General features: G+C 32.1%; 1 protein-coding gene across 12 annotated transcripts in view; it reads left to right on the top strand.

Moving 5' to 3' along the window:
• The window catches only part of LOC127718513 (uncharacterized), a 150,120-nt gene that overhangs the window by 18,421 nt on the left and 111,749 nt on the right, over positions 1-19,950 (top strand). For 2 of the 12 annotated variants that reach the window (XM_052224567.1, XM_052224563.1), the window contains exons 10-13: positions 1,531-1,830; positions 2,416-2,712; positions 5,475-5,504; positions 6,634-7,200. The exons of 5 other annotated variants lie outside the window; for them this stretch is intronic. In XM_052224567.1, the coding sequence (XP_052080527.1) occupies positions 1,531-1,830; positions 2,416-2,712; positions 5,475-5,504; positions 6,634-7,200 (1,194 nt within the window). The remainder of the gene's footprint in view (positions 1-1,530; positions 1,831-2,415; positions 2,713-5,474; positions 5,505-6,633; positions 7,201-19,950) is intronic. 5 more of the 12 variants (XM_052224574.1, XM_052224568.1, XM_052224571.1 and 2 more) reach the window with 4 other exon arrangements.

Here is a 19,950-nt window from a genome sequence, read left to right as displayed (position 1 = left end):
AAGAATAATATATACTCAGATATTTAAGTAACATAAAAAGTTAAATAACAGAAAATACCGAACTCCATGTTAAATTCAAAAAGGGGAAGTCCCTTATCAAATGGAAAAATCAAAAGAATGGAAAATAACTATAATATTCCTGATTTCATACAGGCATTTCCAACATTATCTATATGATTGTCTGATCCACAAAACAAGTTTTATTTAAAAAGTTGCAGAAAGTAATGCATGGGTTATGAATCTATCTGTGCTACCTGTAATCTATGGACAAAAGGATGTAGTTCTATTATGAAAAATGTGTAAATACTTTTGCTTAAAACACTGCAATGTTAAGATTAAAATTAAAAAGGTAAAATAAGAGCAATCTGAGAAACCCCTCTACTCTTAAGCACTTTAGTTGTCCCCCGCACACTCCACAGGGGATACAATAAGGTCTATGTATTCCTGTTAAACATATCCATACTCAAGAGACATTTAAACAAATTGCTTGCATATTTTGTGGAATTATTTATTGAAGATGCTTTAATGCCATTCTGATTTGACCATTTGTACAATATTTTTTAGACTTTGTCCATTTTTTTAAATCATATTTCAACAATGACACCTTGTTAAAGTGACTCCTGAGACCAACTTCAGTTTTCAAGCTCTCTTACTTGGTTGTATTGTTTTCTATCACATACAGTTGACCATATTATACCATAATTTTGGTATGACCATTTCTACAGAAGTTATGGGACTTTTTTTAAAATCCTACCATTATGACACCTCCTGAATGCAACTCCTCTCTGATTCCCTTCAACAGAAAGCTCTCATACTGAGTATGATTGTTTATGATGATCATGTTATGTGAAATTGACCATATCAAACCATCATTATAATAATCCCAGAGATGCAGCTTGTCGGACGGGATGGACATAGGGGCAGAATTTTAGAGGGTCTGGCAATTGACGTCTTTGTGTCAGGCCCAATAATATATTTTTACTGTTTGGGCCGTCAAAATTGAAATTAATGGATAGTTGTCTTATTGGCAAGTGTAGTCCATCATTCTCATTTATTTATTTGATGTTGTAAGATAATTTAAATATAATGTGGTCTCAGTCATTAAACCATCCCATGGTCATATCCTTATTTAACCTGGTCGTTTTAATCAAGGTTTTAAGGCGTATCTTAATCCAACTGGAAACTAATTATTATTTTAAAAAAATAGTAGGTCTGGCAAACAGTTGATAGGACTGGCAACTGTCTTACAAGCAGGACCCAATGTCTGATAGGATATTTTTATTATCTGCATCTCTGTCCATGATTTTATTGAGAAATGGGACTTTGACTATTTTTTGGACTGTTCATATAATGACACCATGTATATATTCTGTCTATTGGATAATAGTAACAAATGCACAGCTAGAAATACACTTTATTTATTAATCTATGTCCCTGTCCTATAATTCTATACTGTACACACAATTTTATTTCTTATTTACACACAAGATGACATATCACTTCTTGGTAGCTATCTTATTTCTCTTGTAGTGAAACCTGAAGTAGATATTAAACCATACAGAAGCACTGTACTTTACGGAGGACCTGTGACAATAGAATGTACAGTGAAGTCTGATATTCCTGTCAAGGAAGTCACATGGTATCGTGTCCAAGGGGATTCACGGACGCCAGTAGTAGTAGATGGTAGGAAATACAGTGGCTCTACAGTACGTGTGCCATCTCTAACAATAAACAGTGCAAAATTTCAAGATGAAGGTACCTACGTATGTACTGCAAAGAATGCTGCTGGTGTTGGATCAAGTACTAATGGTGATGTTGATGTTACTGGAGGTTAGTGTAGTTGAATAAAAAGATATTTAAGATATATGCCTAACTATTCTAACAGGTGACAACCATACAATAGTAGAATCAAGAATTCAGAATAAGGTGATCAGAGTTTTCAAAGTTTGATTTAACTCTCTAGATCTGGATTAAAAGAAATGACCTAAAATTTTCCTGCATTTCTCTGATTTTATAAGAGTTTCCTTATATATGTTATTCATTACTCCCCAACATCCTGTTTACTGAATACTTGAAGGGGGTATCATAAATGATGAAATTAACAGCTATAGCTCACAGTTGTATTGGTTGTGTTCTTTTCTAGTTTTGTACTTAAATCAGGCTATTGGTTTTCTCATTTGAATTGTTTTACATTTTGTCAAGTCTGGACTTTTATTACTTTTTATGTAGTATGAGTTTTGCTCATTGTTGTAGGCTATACATTGACCTATAAGTGCTAACCTCTTTTTAAAGTCATTTGGTCTTAGTTGAATAGTTTTCTCATTGGTAATCACATCATATCTCCTTATTTTATATAGACATGTTATACAGTATTCTTTAAACTTAAATCTCTCACTTTGTATTTGTTTCTTCTAGCGATTCCTGTTATCACAGTTCCAAAGAGAGAATATACAGGAGATTTGGGTACAGAGGTTACTCTAGAATGTGATGTTGTGGCCAATCCACCTGAAACAATTGTCAACTGGAGGAGAGAGGACAGAGGAGAGATGGTTGATGTTGACACCAGGACCTCTCGTTACTCTCGTGTCTCTCCCAGCTCACCATCTCTGACTATCACAAATTTGGATACCTCAGATACAGGAATGTATCAGTGTTTTGCTGATAATCCTGTTGGAACTGGACAAAGTCAACAAACTTCTCTCAGAGTTCTGTGTAAGTACATGATTTAATTAAGTCTCCCAAACGAAGTTTGGGAAGACTTATTGTTTTTGCTCAGTTCTTATTATTATTATTATTATTCTTCTTCTTCTTCTTCCTCTTCCGCCGCTTTTAAATTTGAACTTGTCTGCACCCGTTCTCCAAAACCGCTTGTCAGATTAACTTAGGGTTTCACAATATGTTAGACTAACATGTCTAGTGGTTCAATCAGGGTTTTGTTTGTGCAATGGGGTTTATAAAGGGGTACTTTGAGGGGCAAAAAGAAAAGAGGGTTTTACTATAGAACCCTATGGGATTTTATTTTTAAAAATTTTCAAATGATTATAAATTGAAAACCGTTTGTGGTAGACACAATCTTTTAAATTGAAAATGTTTTAAATGATAAAGCCCATTAAATGAAATACAGGGTTAGTCCCCAGGGGTCACCCCCACCCCCTGCCATTTAAGAAAGTTCAAATACCTTGTAAGTGGTCAAGATCCCCACCCCTAAACCATATATATTTTGGTTAGTCATGCTAAGATGGTTTGAATGATATACAGGGTTAGTCCCCAGGGGTCATCCCGACCCCCTGCCATTTGAGAAAGTTCTAATATCTTGTAAATGGTCGAGATCCCCATCCCTAAACCATATATATTCTGGTTTGTCATGATAAGGCACATCAAATGAAATACAGGGTTAGTCCCTAGGGGTCACCCCAACCCCTGCCATTTAAGAAAGTTATAATATCTTGTAAGTGGTCAAGATCCCCACCCCTAAACCATATATATTCTGGTTTGTCATGCTAAGATGGTTTGAATGATATACAGGGTTAGTCCCCAGGGGTCATCCCGACCTCCTGCCATTTGAGAAAGTTCTAATATCTTGTAATTGGTCGAGATCCCCACCCCTAAACCATATATATTCTGGTTTGTCATGATAAAGCACATCAAATGAAATACAGGGTTAGTCCCCAGGGGTCACCCCCACCCCTGCCATTTAAGAAAGTTCTAATATCTTGTAAGTGGTCAAGATCCCCACCCCTAAACCATTTATATTATGGTTTGTCATGCGAAGATGGTTTGAATGATATACAGGGTTAGTCCCCAGGGGTCATCCCGACCCCCTGCCATTTGAGAAAGTTCTAATATCTTGTAAATGGTTGAGATCCCCACCCCTATACCATATATATTCCTATTTGTCATGTCTGGAACATTTGAATGACGTATATGGTCAGTCCCCAGGGGTTCCCCCCACCCCCAATGTTCTAGTATCTTGTAAATGGTCGAGATCCCACCCCTAAACCATATATATTCTGGTTTGTCATGCCAAGATGATTTGAATGATATACAAGGTTAATCCCCAGGCATCACTAATGCATATAACTTTACTGGACCAAACCAATTTTCACTGGACGTTGCCTAATGTCAGGCGACCCTTGGAATTACGAATTATGGGAGCTTCGTTTGGGAGACTTCGTAACAGCATCCTGTTACAATCATTTCTTGTTCATTTTATTCTTCTGTAATTATTTTTTTTTTGTCACGTTATTATCCTTTAAAACAAATTTGGCACAAAACACACAAAATATAAATATATAGTTCAAATTATTTTTAGGAAAAGCAGACTTTTGATTGAGTTAAGCCATTTCAATTGATATTTTATAGTGTGTTTTTCTATGTTGTGATGTTACACTATTGTTTCACATAAGGGTGAAGGTTTGGTTCCATTAAAACGTTTAAACCCGCTGCAATTGTTTGCACCTGTCCTAAGTCAGGAATCTGATGTTCAGTAGTTGTTGTTTGTTGATGTGGTTCATAAGTGTTTCTCGTTTCTCGTTTTTTATATAGATTAGACTGTTGGTTTTCCCGTTTGACTGGTTTTACACTAGTAATTTTTGGGGCCCTTTATAGCTTGCTGTTCGGTGTGAGCCAAGGCTCTGTGTTGAAGACCGTACTTTGACCTATAATGGTTTACTTTTATAAATTTGGAGGGTTGTCTCATTGGCACTCTTACCACATCTTCTTATATCTATTTACATTATATATGTTTTCATGAATTTGGAAGCAAATATTGCCTCTTTCTTAATATAAAAAGTAAAATGACAAAAAAACCTAACTCCAATTGAAATTAAAAATAGAAAGTCCTTTATCAAATGGCAAAATCAAAAGCTCAAACACATCAAACGAATGGAAAACAACTGTCATATTCCTGACTTGGTACAGACATGTCCTTATGTAGAAAATGGTGGATTAAACCTGGTTTTATAGCTAGCTAAACCTTTTACTTGTATGACATTTACATAGAATTTCATTATATTGACAACAATGTGTAAGAAAGGCAAACCGACATACTAGGTAACAATGTCAAAAATTGGGGTGCAGCAGTGAACATTGAAATATAATTTTAATCACTGTAGAAAGAAATAACTATTTCAACAAAGAAAAACAAAATGGCATATAGACACTCTATAGACAAAATACATAAGCATAAATGAAAGACAAGAATGCAAAATTTACCATAGCACAATAACGCAATTGCTGGGTGTACAAGTACCAAGCCATGCCAAAAGTATATTACCTAAAATAGACTAAACAGTAAAGTTTAAAAATGTACAAGGACAAATAAATAATTAAAGTCCTTCGTCTTTACTCAAAAGATGTGAGAAAAAAAATTAAACTTTAATTATTTGCAGTCTTGAATAATCTAAAGTGTCTATGGTTATACATGTATATTTCAAAAATGTTTTCTCTTAAATTTTATAACTGCTATTTTCCAGTGCCAATCACTCTTCCAACAACTGATAAACGTAAGTAAAAGTAAAAATAAGCATCCAGCCTTCAATCTGTTAATTTTTAATGTTTTTTTGGTAAAGATAGCATGAAATGCAATCAAAACCTTATGGTACTGACTTGATATCTATATCTTCCAAGGTTTATCACTACATTTGATAGTTCAAACAAAATAGTGCAGTGAAGGGATCATTTTTTAGAGGTAAGTATATCAAAAATAAAGCATCCAGTCATTTATAGAAAAGAATGGATATTGGGTGTCCATCCATGACACATAATCAGCAGGTGCACAGGAAGAAATGCAAAAAGCAAAGGAACAGTGCTTTTTTTTGCTGTTCTTCAACTTAAAGTCACAGTGAGGCCTTCAATATTGAGCAAAAAAAACCCAAAACTTCTCACCACACTGCAAGTTTAAGACAGCCCCTAGGATCGGTTTGAGCAGAATATTTTGCAAACTGACGACCACACCACCTCTGTGAAATGAAGAACTAAGCCAAGGAGTGATATCATTAAGATAAATCTGGCAATGAAATACAACATGTACTGTCATCATTTAGCTGAACAATCACACTGAAGCGTGCAAAAAACGATACAAACATTTAGACAACCATGGGGCACATCAGGATATATGTTTGATAACTTGTCAGGAAATAACGTATGTATCTGGCAAATAATTCGAGTAAACTATGTAAGATGTAACACCACCAACTTAGGCCCGGTCAAAAAGAACTTTATCTGTTCTTATAATTACTATTCTTGTTGATAAACAAATGTGCATTTTAGTCAAAAAAAAAATTTCAGGTGGAAGAATCCTTGAGATTATAACATATAAAGTTACTGTTTTTACAGCTTACTCTAATATGTAATTTTACACTACTGTCCAAAGCCAGTCAGAGCTGTCTTTTCTATTTTACCCCAATCTGCATGAAATTTGAAATATTTGAATTGATTATTTCCAATAATTCTTAATACTACCACCATCAGATTTAAAAAGAAATATATTCTTGGTATGTTTGGTGTATTAAATTCAAAATACAACTGAGCTCATGTGCTTGTTCAATAGAAGTGTAAACTAATTCCACATTTCTTCCAGCCTAGATATTTTATTGTACATGCAATACATTCAGAATGCTTTATTTTTTGCAGCATGTGGTCAAGCCAAAGTTGATATTGTTATTATTTTGGACTCCTCAACCAGTGTGGGTGATGCTAATTACCAGAAAATGAAGAATTTCTGTAAAGATTTCTTGAAGAATGCTGATTTAGATTCTGGTAATATACAGGTGGGAATTGTTTCATACAGTACTGGTGTTCATATTGAATTCCAAATGAATGATTTCAGCTCCTCACAAGACATAATGGAAGCTATTGACGCCATTCCATATAGATATGGAAGTACAAACACTGCTGATGGTTTGAGAACAATGCGTTCACAAATGTTCACGGCTGCCAATGGGGATCGTGATGGTGTGCCTAATGTGGTACTTATATTAACTGATGGTGTGTCAAATATAAATTCAAGAAGAACCATTCCTGAGGCAGAGAAGGCTCGTGCAGAAGGAATTCATATCTATGCTGTTGGTATTGGTTTAAGAGATACCCGTGAATTGGATGCCATGGCCTCTGAACCTTCCTCAGAAAACAGCTTCAATGTACAAAGCTTTGATGAATTAGCAGTTTTGAGTGACCAAGTCTTCCAAGCTTTCTGTCCAGGTAAGCTATGATAAATATTATAACAGTTGTTTGACCAATATAGTGGTCTCAGGGTTTGATAATAGTTTCTATAGAACCAAGGACATTAGATTTGCATCTTGTCTTCTAGTCAAAGCAAAGACGAATAATCTTAAAGCCAGAAAAATATGCCTGTTTATGATAACATTTTATCATTTTATACTGAATATTATTGTTTTCATTCAGGCACATCTGTCTATTAAAAGGCAAGGTAAATTATTTATATGATTTAAACATCAATTTATTGATAGTTGGTGTTTAATGCCTTCTCAGCCAAATCGTATGTCAATTCTGGTCTGTATGTCTGATGTTTTCACCATCTGGTTTCTATGAATTTTTACTGTATTTTAAAATGCATGTGCAAATCGATAGAAATGAAAACGTCTGGATAAAATGTTTACTCTGGAGTACGTTCAAGGGGCTATCCTCGTTAAAATGTTTACTCTGAAGTATGTTCAACAGGCTATCCCCGGGCTCTCGGTCATAAAACTTTACTCAGTACTCGGAGTACAAAATTTGTGCTCGAAACACTAAATCCAGTGTTTTGATTGGTTGGTTTCTGAGTCTGAGTACGAGAATCATACTCCAAAGTTTTATGATCGCAAGGCCCGGTTAAATGTTTACTCTGAAGTACAGTCCGTGTAACGTAAAAGTTAACAATACGAACGATGCCCGAATCATGTACGGACGATGCCCGAACGATGTACGTACGCTTCCCGAACGGTGTACGAATGCAAACGAAACGCTGACCGAACGTTGTACGGACGCTGAACGAATGATGTACGAACGAAACCATATACCATAAACCATACCATAAACGATAACATAAGCGCCCTTTTATCGTACATCGCATGGTTTTGCGTACATCGTTTCATTAAGCGTATACCGTATCGTTTAGCGTATTAGCGTACATCGTTTCGTTTAGCGTATATCGTATCGTTTAGCGTACATCGTTTCTTGGCGTGCATAGTTTCGTTTAGCGTATATGGGTTTTTTTTTAAATATGAATCATGAATGGTGTTCTGTTATATCTTTTTATATAGGTGATAATAGGCGTAAAATTTAGATTGGATGCATGTTTCAGTTTTTAATTAATAATTTAATAAATTATAATTTGATCTGACTCGATGTTGATCCAAAATTATTTACATAAAAAGTTTGAAAACAAACACTGAAATAAATTTAAACAAATTAAAAGATACGATTATGAATTTAGTTAGCCGTAGAAATGCGTACTTGGTGAATGTGCGAGTAAACTGCAGTCTGCAGGGTATTCAGTCAACAATTTTTGAAAATAGTCTAAGGTATTAACATTTTTTTTTACCTAAATGAACAATTGATTTAAGATGGAATTCGAAATTAATCTTATGTTCTTACAAAAGTATATTCGGGGTCTTAAGGTTGACTTTTTGTCCAAAAGGTTTGTTAAATATTTTTATGTATTCTCTTTTATCGCATGTATTTTAAAATCGACTGAATAGCAGTTGTATCCATATATCGTAATTAAACCATTTTTTTTTAGATTATAGATTTTTTTTATTCATCTATCAAATCAGTCGAAAAAAAACAAATATTCGAGAAATTTCAAACAAAAACAATTACTCGTTATGTGCCTCATCAACCCTAAACATAAATCCCTACCAATGTACATACGATTGTGTATTATTTTAACTATAAATGCACTTGACTTTAAACTATCATCAACAATTGTCCGGCAAAAAAACTAGACCCTCTATTCTTTAATTTTTTTATACCATTTGCCTCTGTTCTTTATTTTTCCCGTTATACTCTATTCTAATTTTATATTTTTTTTCTTTATTTTCCTGTATCTATACCTCCTTTATTCGGAGCAACCCCACCCTAAATATACGTATGATACACACGGTCTATAGGTCATCGCTTGTGCCGTGATACACATGTTTGCATAACAAAGGATGTCCTTGTTCATATTGATAACATTTTAAATGTCCTCCTAATAATACATATAATAGTTGCCACTGGACATTAAACAGCTAACTCTAAATTCATCCGTCATATTCTTAGTTTTGTTATAATGTGTAAATCACACAACATGATGAACAAATAATTATTGCAGATTTTCACTGCCGAAATAATAATAAGTAAACAAAACCACTCAATCACATCCCTACGCCACAAAGTCTAGCCTTTTCACATAAATCTATTTCAAAATAATTTTAAACAATTTTAAATCAAACGGTCATTTTTCTTTTTCTTATTTGCCAAAAAAAACAACAACACCAAACAGTTATTTTCATTTCTTATTTTAAACAGATCGATTGTTTTCAATGGTCGGTGCCTGACAGCATCTATAAAATCTATCACCATGTTTGCCAATAAGAAAGCTACATAGAACAGGAAAACAACAATGTCTTAGAAATACTTCCACGCCCTATTTTCCAATTTCTGTTGTAATGTGGTTTAATGCAAAAAAGGTAACTCCTGAATACTGATTTGTACCCATCAAGCATTTGGGGTTAATAACAAATCTATGGTAGTCTCTTTTTCTTTACTCGCAAAGTATTCGACTAAATCATGTTTTATTTATGAAAATTGTTCATTACTGACGAATGTTAAATATTGATCCCTAGATTTTCAATTGTTTACTGGTTAGGTTACTGTCTAATCTCGCAAACCTGACATTTTATGGTCATTATTTGTTGCATCCAATTGCACCAATTTATTAAAAAGATATTAACGCGACACCGTACGAGAGTCGTTACTTTACATAAACTACTAGTATTTTTTTTTCTATAACGAAATACGAAACCACTTCTCGCAATTCGCTTTGGGGTAATTATGCTTCTCTTTTGACAAAAAATCTAAATTTCATAAATTGTTGTTGAGATTGTTTCATAAAATATCTATTGAACATTTTTACTGATATTGAACTGAAATATTTTACGTTTTTATTTACCGTTATAACTTTGATAACCATTTCAATGCAAAATATATGTGAACAGAACGTGTATATTGTTTTGTAAAGTCATTGTTTATTTCTCGATTTGAGGAGAATTCGTTTGAACTTTACCTTGCAGCAATTTATCCTCAGGCTTACACAGTTGTGAATTCAAGCGTACACAGGTGTGTATGTTGTCTTTTGAATGGATTAACAGAAAGAGTATAGCGTGTTTAATACACCAAGATAAAATATCCGATGACAATAGAGAAACAATAATTTAATTGTTTAAATTAATTGAAAATAAACATTCAATCTTTGTCAATTCCGAAATTGTATACAATATCACAGTGGAACAATTTTCGATTACGTTCTATGCAATTTGCATAAAATTAAAATATGAAGTTAAAAGAATAGTACTGTTAATCTTAAAAATTAAATGTTTCATTTCCCAATTAATAATAATTGCACATCTGTTTAATTTACTTTACCGGAATTCTTTAACTTGTATTTAAATCTGGCGATGTTAAAATGCTAACAATCGTAAAACTATCTTTATTTTTAAGTTTTTAATTGAAAAAAAAAAATACAACAGTACAACATGCGTGATTTTTTTAAATTTTCTTTTTAACATTTCATTCTTTCATAATCAAATTAATCTGCCAATCACTTAAACGAATTATTTGTAAAAAATATCGTTTATTTCATTAATGGATAAACATACATTATAAATCTAAGCTAATCCATTATTTTGCTTGAGGATTTTTTTTAACAAGTTTTTTTTTATATTCTTTGATAATTTTGTGCAATGCTGAACAGGATAGCCGTCATTAATCCAAATTAGTTATACAGTAGTTGTAATAAAAGGCATATCTTAGTAATGTATAACTGATATTGACGATTTTAGAACAGTTCATCCCAACCTCGTTGTTCTTGAAACAATCTTTACTAGTAGACTTGTAAGTTTCCTGACGTATTAGCGCCATTGAGGATGAGCGCCAAAGGTTCTTTCTAACAGACAAAGCAGACTAGTAGCGTTTCGTTAGTTTGTTTTTGGGGCAGTAGAGCCCAACCACTGGTACAGATAAACAAAATCACCATACAAGCTTATGTTGTCAACACTATCAGAAAAGGGTTCCCATCGTCGGATGGGGTATATGAAGGCCAAGAATGTACAAGTGACATGTCTGACTCTGAACAGGTAGTAAACCGACTTAACAATGATCTATAGACATCGACCGCTTGTTCTTGATATTTGAAACTGCATGCATATATATACGTTTATGAGAGTGATTATTTATCTTGTGTCTGACGAAAACTAAATGCCTGCATGGTTAAATCTTGCCATTTCGTAATGGTTTGATGGGTGTCACTCAAAATCGTTATTCAAAAATTGTGTTTGTGAGATGTAGATTCACTTTAATAACGAATTTCGTCTATATATTTCACAAGTGTATACCATGGAGAAGCTCTAAAGGTATATTACTCCCATTTTGTTTGGGTGTGAACCATCGATGTTTACAGCAATATTTAATGAATAAGATGATGATGGTAGAAAGAAATATGAGTGTCATGTGGCAAATATTACATGAATGTCGGATCATGAGTTATCTATCTGTATGAAAAGATTTCCAATACAACCATATTGAGTAGGAATTTTTACATGCTATACTCCAGTCGTACTAGTATTACAGGCTTCTCATGTCGTTTGAATCAGACTGACACATCTTTTACTTTAGGATGTATGAAAGGTTCTATATACATATTAAATGTAACAATGATCAAACGCCTGTAGGCAATAACTAAACGGGTATGAAGTTTTTATACAGATTTATTCTTATTTACATAATCATTAACAAACTAAATAAATTGAACAAAGAAACACAGTGACACTACGATATAACGAATGGGATACTTATTTATTTTTAACCATGCTATGCATCAATTAAGTTATCGAACGTGAATACCAATTTGGAACACGATGTGTGATTTTGTATAACTAAAAATGTCAAACGAGCAGTAACTTTGTCTTGCAAACATTTTTTTTTACTATGCCTCTCTTTATCTCTTTTCCTTTACAATTACTATTACCCTTTTCGTCGATAATTCTCCATATAGTATATTGTTCTCTATTCTAATCTTTTTTCACGATGCCACTCTATCTCCGCTCCTTTACAATGACTATTTCCACTGTCGTTCTAATCCTTATAAAGATAGGGACATTGGACATAGAAGGAGCTCTCTTATCTTTCATAAATAAATATTGATACCGACTATGAGTGCTGCATTACTTTACATCTGCATGTTTGCCATTCGTCAAAAGCTTGTATTTCCGTGAAGAATTTTTTTTTTAAAAGAAGGGTCCAGAATCATGACAAAACAGTATTTATTTCACAAAAAATAGGGTCATGTTTATAAAATTTTAAAACTTATTATCAGCAAAAATAGTGGATAATATTATTATCAGAACATCATTCATTAACAGGTGGAATTATAATTTCAAACACGCACAAGATAAACAACGTCGAACACAAATATATGTGGTTCAATAAATGTTACCTGTGCACGCCGGGTACCTCAATACAGAAGCCATGCATGAACCTGTATTATATAATTGTGTAATACGAATTTTTAGTCGACAGGATGTCACTGGAGTACACAAGGACGTGTATCTAATATAGTATACGTTCTTGGGATAACTAACTGAATGTGTCGCTCTGACACGACATCTATCAATAATTCTGACATACCTATTATCAATTCGGGAGGAAGCCAAATTATATATATATATATAATAAGATAACGTAGATAAGATTTAAAAAGAAAAAAAAAACTATACATTTGTTACCAAACATACCAGATAGGGTCACACATTTAACTGTAAAGTGTCTTTATAAGTGACTGTTCCGAATTGATCCCGTATCAATTTGATAAAGTTTAAAGATTAGTTAAAAAACACTTTTAATAAAAAATTGAGATGTCCAATTTTTCGATATTTACATTTCTATAACCTGGGAATATTATCATACCTGCCAACTGTCACTATTTGTGGGGGATTTCCCCCATGGAGGCTCCCAAATGGAAATTTTGAATAAGCAATTTTGTCCACAATTTTAAACAAAACAATTAATTTTACAATGGCTATAGGTTTGTAAAAGTACGAAGAAGCCATAAAACAACATTAAAAGACATTTGAAGGCCCCCATGAAGGTTTTGTAGGACTACAAGAGCCATCTTGCATGTAAAACCCCCATGGGCATTTTGAAAAGTTGGTAGGTATGTATTATACTATATCAACATATTTTATCTTAGCTAAAACCTTTTCCTAACATTGCTCCTTGTCAATAGCCGTTAAATATCATAATTTAAAAAATGTTATTTATCGTATAACTTTATTAATTTGAAAAATTATCTTGTCTAAATACGGAACTATTCTTTATATAAATCAATGCACTTTATATAAAAGAGGCATACTAAAGAATCTTTTGTAAATCAGTGATTGTTACAAGAATACTGCATTTTTCTTTCTTATAATTGAAACTTTTCTTCCTCATCAAATCTATTTTTTTTAATCAACGAGATCTTATCATATAAGGATTTGATAACTATTATAACTATCAGAACTGCTAGGTTATTATGTTATTAAAAAAGGATAATTACCACCAAATCTCCCTCGAAACAAGATTTTTCAAAATGGTCTTCATACATCAACTTGTGCTTGCTATAGATGTAACTATTTGCTGTTAGTTTAAGGTTGTACAAACATGTCTGATACAATTCTTTCTTTTTTTTTGTGGATTTGGGAAAACTATTTAGACTTTTGTCATAACCTTGTCGGACAGAACAGCCGTACGCTAGACAAGACATTTTCACACTGAATGATCGTCTACGGTAATCCCCGATTGATGATGGGAGTTTTTAACGCACGGTCAATAAATCCCTGATTCATTTTGGTCTTTGAGGTTTTTAGATATCACGTGACTTTTTAGATCGAACATGCCGACAAGATGGCGATATGTCGAGAACTGATAGTGAATTTCAAAAATCGATTTTGATCTCTTTTCATAGAGAATAAAAGTTTTGTTATTTATGAACATGTGGTTTTTTATACTTAAAGAACAAAATATCAATTTTTCATTTTTTCGCGGAGTTTCCCTTGTAGAGTTGGGAAGTAGGAATTCCGAGTTTTAATTGAATGTTCTAAATCTTTGTGTTTTCTGATATATGATTGTACAGACTCAAAAATGTCTTTGTTTTGCTGAAATGAAAGGTCACCGTTACCAGCCAATAGAAGAAAAATGGATATAGTAGATCTTTCTAATTTTGAAAACAATATTTCTCTTGCTTCGTTGATAAAAGCAGAGACATATAATACAAGAGATTCGCAACTCGGCGAAATCCCGTAATAACACGCGGCCACTAATTAAACCTCGCGAGATCTCCTTAGGTAATAAAGTCATTAATAAAAGCAGAGACATATAATACAAGAGATTCGCAACTCTAGTAGAGTCTATATAACAGCCAATGAAATGACGTGGCCACCGGAAAGCCGATTAATCCGATGGATTTATGGGTAATAACCCGTATTGTTGTGTAAAAGGTTCTACGCCTCACGATTTTTCTAATGGATAATGCCGATACCTTTCACAGCTAAAGCATGCAAGTATATTTAAAAGTGACAAAAAACTAATTCTAATAATTTGTTATTGATAAAATGTGTTCTAATGATGAGATTAATCAAATACAAACAAAGTTAAAACTCGGCCCATTTCACTTCACCTATTGCCGTAGAAACCATTTGATCTCCCAATTTTTTTCTTAAAACTTGAAAATATGCTAATAAATATATAATTTTATGGGCCAATAGTACTCCCAAATGTTGTTTCGTGAAAATAAGACTATTTTCGTACAATTTGATCCAACAATGTGGCGATTTTTTCTGATTGATACCCGAAATTTTTTATTAAACTGGCTAAATATTGAAATTGTTCATGGACAAATTTCCTTAAACCAGTCCTTCTTTTTTGTGCACTATGAAATTTATAGCCTGCATTTTGTTAGACATTTTATTCATTTTTCATTCTGTTTATAGCAAAGTTGTTTATTTTCTCCTATTCTGAAGTCATTGTTTTCTTCTTCTTTTTAGGGTGCCAAAGATGAACGAATGCAGTAAATTTACAAAAGGAGTAAAATTTTCCTAGTAAAGGAAACCTTCTGCTGGTCGTAATATTATGAATGAGCTTCATATGCATCTGTTGTCGTTTCAGACTACGCCTCTCGTTCAAAACATGAACCTAATTCATTTTTAAATTAAAATCGTATTGAGGACATTTCAATGGTGACTGCAAAAGATATATATATATATATATAAGTCTAGAGATTTGCACAACGATACTAATATAAGATGGTATTATACGAAGATGTTGTTAATAAATCGTGTTGACAAATATTTCGGCTTAACAAATAGCCTTCTTCGGTGTCAATTATTTTAACAATACAAATTTTAAAATAATTGACACCGAAGAAGGCTATTTGTTAAGCCGAAATATTTGTCAACACGATTTATTAACAACATCTTCGTATAATACCATCTTATATTAGTATCGTTGTGCAAATCTCTAGACTTATATAATTTTTTCCTTATCTGCACAGTATCGTCTATTCTAGACGATCCGGTACATAGTAAATTTGCTGGTTGGTCCTTTTTATAGACTTCTATATATATATATATATATATACATGTCTTAATTGAAAACGATCGACATTCAAACCTATGATTGCATTGGATAAAAACCGCAATTTTTATACGTGTGCATGCAAAACAAATTTCTTGGTAGAGGGGTCTAAATACAGCACAAACAACATTTTCCAAAAGACCAAAAAAGTGAAAAAGTATATTTTAACAAAACGCATTAGACTAACAGGTCGAACAACTGATGTTCTTAAACCCTGCTGACTGCCATTGGCGATTGCCAAATAAACGGATCACAAGATGTAACAAAATGGATCTTTAAAAATTAATATCTAATACCAAACAGAAAACAATAAACTTGCGGAAAAGATGGTATACCGCAAACAAAAGGTGCAAAAATTAGTACACCATATCCGGATTTATATATATATATATATTTGATAATAAAAGATTTTATTTACACCAATGATTTGTATATGTATACACATAAACAATCTTACTTTTAAATTGCCATCTCTTTACCCCAGAATAAAAAGACAAAAACCGCTACAAATGATTAAAAGACAAAAACCACTACAAATGATTGTCTCGTGGAAACAAGGTTATAAAATAATTTTTAAATAGTGTCTTCCGTGTTGCTTTGATGTATGACCTGTGTCTTTTTTTTAGATTTTTTGTTGCTTCGAGGACACACATATCCATCTATGTATGCAGTATTGTCAATTGTTTTTGTTGGTGGGTCTCTCGCTTATGTTTTCGTCCTTTTCACTATCAACAAAGAGTTCGTTATCAGTTTATTCAACTAGGAGTATATCTAAGTCGTAACTATTAAGATTGTCATCCCACGAAATAAAATCGGAATTTTCCATATTGCGTGCACATGAATGAAGCTTTATTCAAATGAGAAATTAATTGTAATTTTCTTAAATATTAATTCTCAATACACACTTCGAAAACATGAAGAAACCATAAATTTACCGACAATCATTTAAAAAAACAACTCAATGCAAGCCTATATGATAAAACTGTCAAACAACACTTAGAAATCAAACATTTACCGACAATCCTACAGAAAAAAACTCAATGAAAGCCCAATAAATGAGGAATATAAAAATAAATAAAATTTTAATAATTTATAAATATCAAGAATAAAAAACAAAGCTTATCATGATTAACAATTAATTAACAAATAAATTAAGTTTTTTTCCATATTAATTAATTATACATTTTGTGACTTGTATTTTTGGAAAGAGTGTGGATACCTGTGGTGTGACAACTTCTTGTTTACAAGGTGTCAATTAAAACTCATTATTTATAACATGTTCGTGATTTACCTGGTCATCGAATAAATCAAACCTAATATACATGTCACACTGTGAAATTATGTCTCCGAGACAGGTGTATATTCAATAGAAACCCATTATGTAACTATCAAATAAAATGAACTCTGACACAATTTATCAAGTGTTAATTATTTAATATCAGTTTTTTTTTTATACAATATCAAATTATGTCTCTTTTTCAATAATACAAATCTAAAATCAAAATAACATTAAAATAAATAATTATAAATATACTCAAATTATATTTAATTAATTATGATAAATTTAACACTGAAACAGTTTATGTTATGCTTAAACATTCGTCTTTACTTCGAGTACTTTTAATACTTTTATTAATGACTTTATTACCTAAGGAGATCTCGCGAGGTTTAATTAGTGGCCGCGTGTTATTACGGGATTTCGCCGAGTTGCGAATCTCTTGTATTATATGTCTCTGATAAAAGTATTAAAAGTACTCGAAGTAAAGACGAATGTTTAAGCATAACATAAACTGTTTCAGTGTTAAATTTATCATAATTAATTAAATATAATTTGAGTATATTTATAATTATTTATTTTAATGTTATTTTGATTTTAGATTTGTATTATTGAAAAAGAGACATAATTTGATATTGTATAAAAAAAAAACTGATATTAAATAATTAACACTTGATAAATTGTGTCAGAGTTCATTTTATTTGATAGTTACATAATGGGTTTCTATTGAATATACACCTGTCTCGGAGACATAATTTCACAGTGTGACATGTATATTAGGTTTGATTTATTCGATGACCAGGTAAATCACGAACATGTTATAAATAATGAGTTTTAATTGACACCTTGTAAACAAGAAGTTGTCACACCACAGGTATCCACACTCTTTCCAAAAATACAAGTCACAAAATGTATAATTAATTAATATGGAAAAAAACTTAATTTATTTGTTAATTAATTGTTAATCATGATAAGCTTTGTTTTTTATTCTTGATATTTATAAATTATTAAAATTTTATTTATTTTTATATTCCTCATTTATTGGGCTTTCATTGAGTTTTTTTCTGTAGGATTGTCGGTAAATGTTTGATTTCTAAGTGTTGTTTGACAGTTTTATCATATAGGCTTGCATTGAGTTGTTTTTTTAAATGATTGTCGGTAAATTTATGGTTTCTTCATGTTCGAAGTGTGTATTGAGAATTAATATTTAAGAAAATTACAATTAATTTCTCATTTGAATAAAGCTTCATTCATGTGCACGCAATATGGAAAATTCCGATTTTATTTCGTGGGATGACAATCTTAATAGTTACGACTTAGATATACTCCTAGTTGAATAAACTGATAACGAACTCTTTGTTGATAGTGAAAAGGACGAAAACATAAGCGAGAGACCCACCAACAAAAACAATTGACAATACTGCATACATAGATGGATATGTGTGTCCTCGAAGCAACAAAAAATCTAAAAAAAAGACACAGGTCATACATCAAAGCAACACGGAAGACACTATTTAAAAATTATTTTATAACCTTGTTTCCACGAGACAATCATTTGTAGTGGTTTTTGTCTTTTAATCATTTGTAGCGGTTTTTGTCTTTTTATTCTGGGGTAAAGAGATGGCAATTTAAAAGTAAGATTGTTTATGTGTATACATATACAAATCATTGGTGTAAATAAAATCTTTTATTATCAAATATATATATATATATAAATCCGGATATGGTGTACTAATTTTTGCACCTTTTGTTTGCGGTATACCATCTTTTCCGCAAGTTTATTGTTTTCTGTTTGGTATTAGATATTAATTTTTAAAGATCCATTTTGTTACATCTTGTGATCCGTTTATTTGGCAATCGCCAATGGCAGTCAGCAGGGTTTAAGAACATCAGTTGTTCGACCTGTTAGTCTAATGCGTTTTGTTAAAATATACTTTTTCACTTTTTTGGTCTTTTGGAAAATGTTGTTTGTGCTGTATTTAGACCCCTCTACCAAGAAATTTGTTTTGCATGCACACGTATAAAAATTGCGGTTTTTATCCAACGCAATCATAGGTTTGAACGTCGATCGTTTTCAATTAAGACATGTATATATATATATATATATATAGAAGTCTATAAAAAGGACCAACCAGCAAATTTACTATGTACCGGATCGTCTAGAATAGACGATACTGTGCAGATAAGGAAAAAATTATATAAGTCTAGAGATTTGCACAACGATACTAATATAAGATGGTATTATACGAAGATGTTGTTAATAAATCGTGTTGACAAATATTTCGGCTTAACAAATAGCCTTCTTCGGTGTCAATTATTTTAAAATTTGTATTGTTAAAATAATTGACACCGAAGAAGGCTATTTGTTAAGCCGAAATATTTGTCAACACGATTTATTAACAACATCTTCGTATAATACCATCTTATATTAGTATCGTTGTGCAAATCTCTAGACTTATATATATATATATATATCTTTTGCAGTCACCATTGAAATGTCCTCAATACGATTTTAATTTAAAAATGAATTAGGTTCATGTTTTGAACGAGAGGCGTAGTCTGAAACGACAACAGATGCATATGAAGCTCATTCATAATATTACGACCAGCAGAAGGTTTCCTTTACTAGGAAAATTTTACTCCTTTTGTAAATTTACTGCATTCGTTCATCTTTGGCACCCTAAAAAGAAGAAGAAAACAATGACTTCAGAATAGGAGAAAATAAACAACTTTGCTATAAACAGAATGAAAAATGAATAAAATGTCTAACAAAATGCAGGCTATAAATTTCATAGTGCACAAAA

The sequence above is a fragment of the Mytilus californianus genome, unplaced genomic scaffold (assembly GCF_021869535.1).
Source record: "Mytilus californianus isolate M0D057914Y unplaced genomic scaffold, xbMytCali1.0.p SCAF_10, whole genome shotgun sequence".
NCBI classification, from domain to species: Eukaryota; Metazoa; Mollusca; class Bivalvia; order Mytilida; family Mytilidae; genus Mytilus; species Mytilus californianus.
This window is presented reverse-complemented; position numbering and strand designations above follow the sequence as displayed.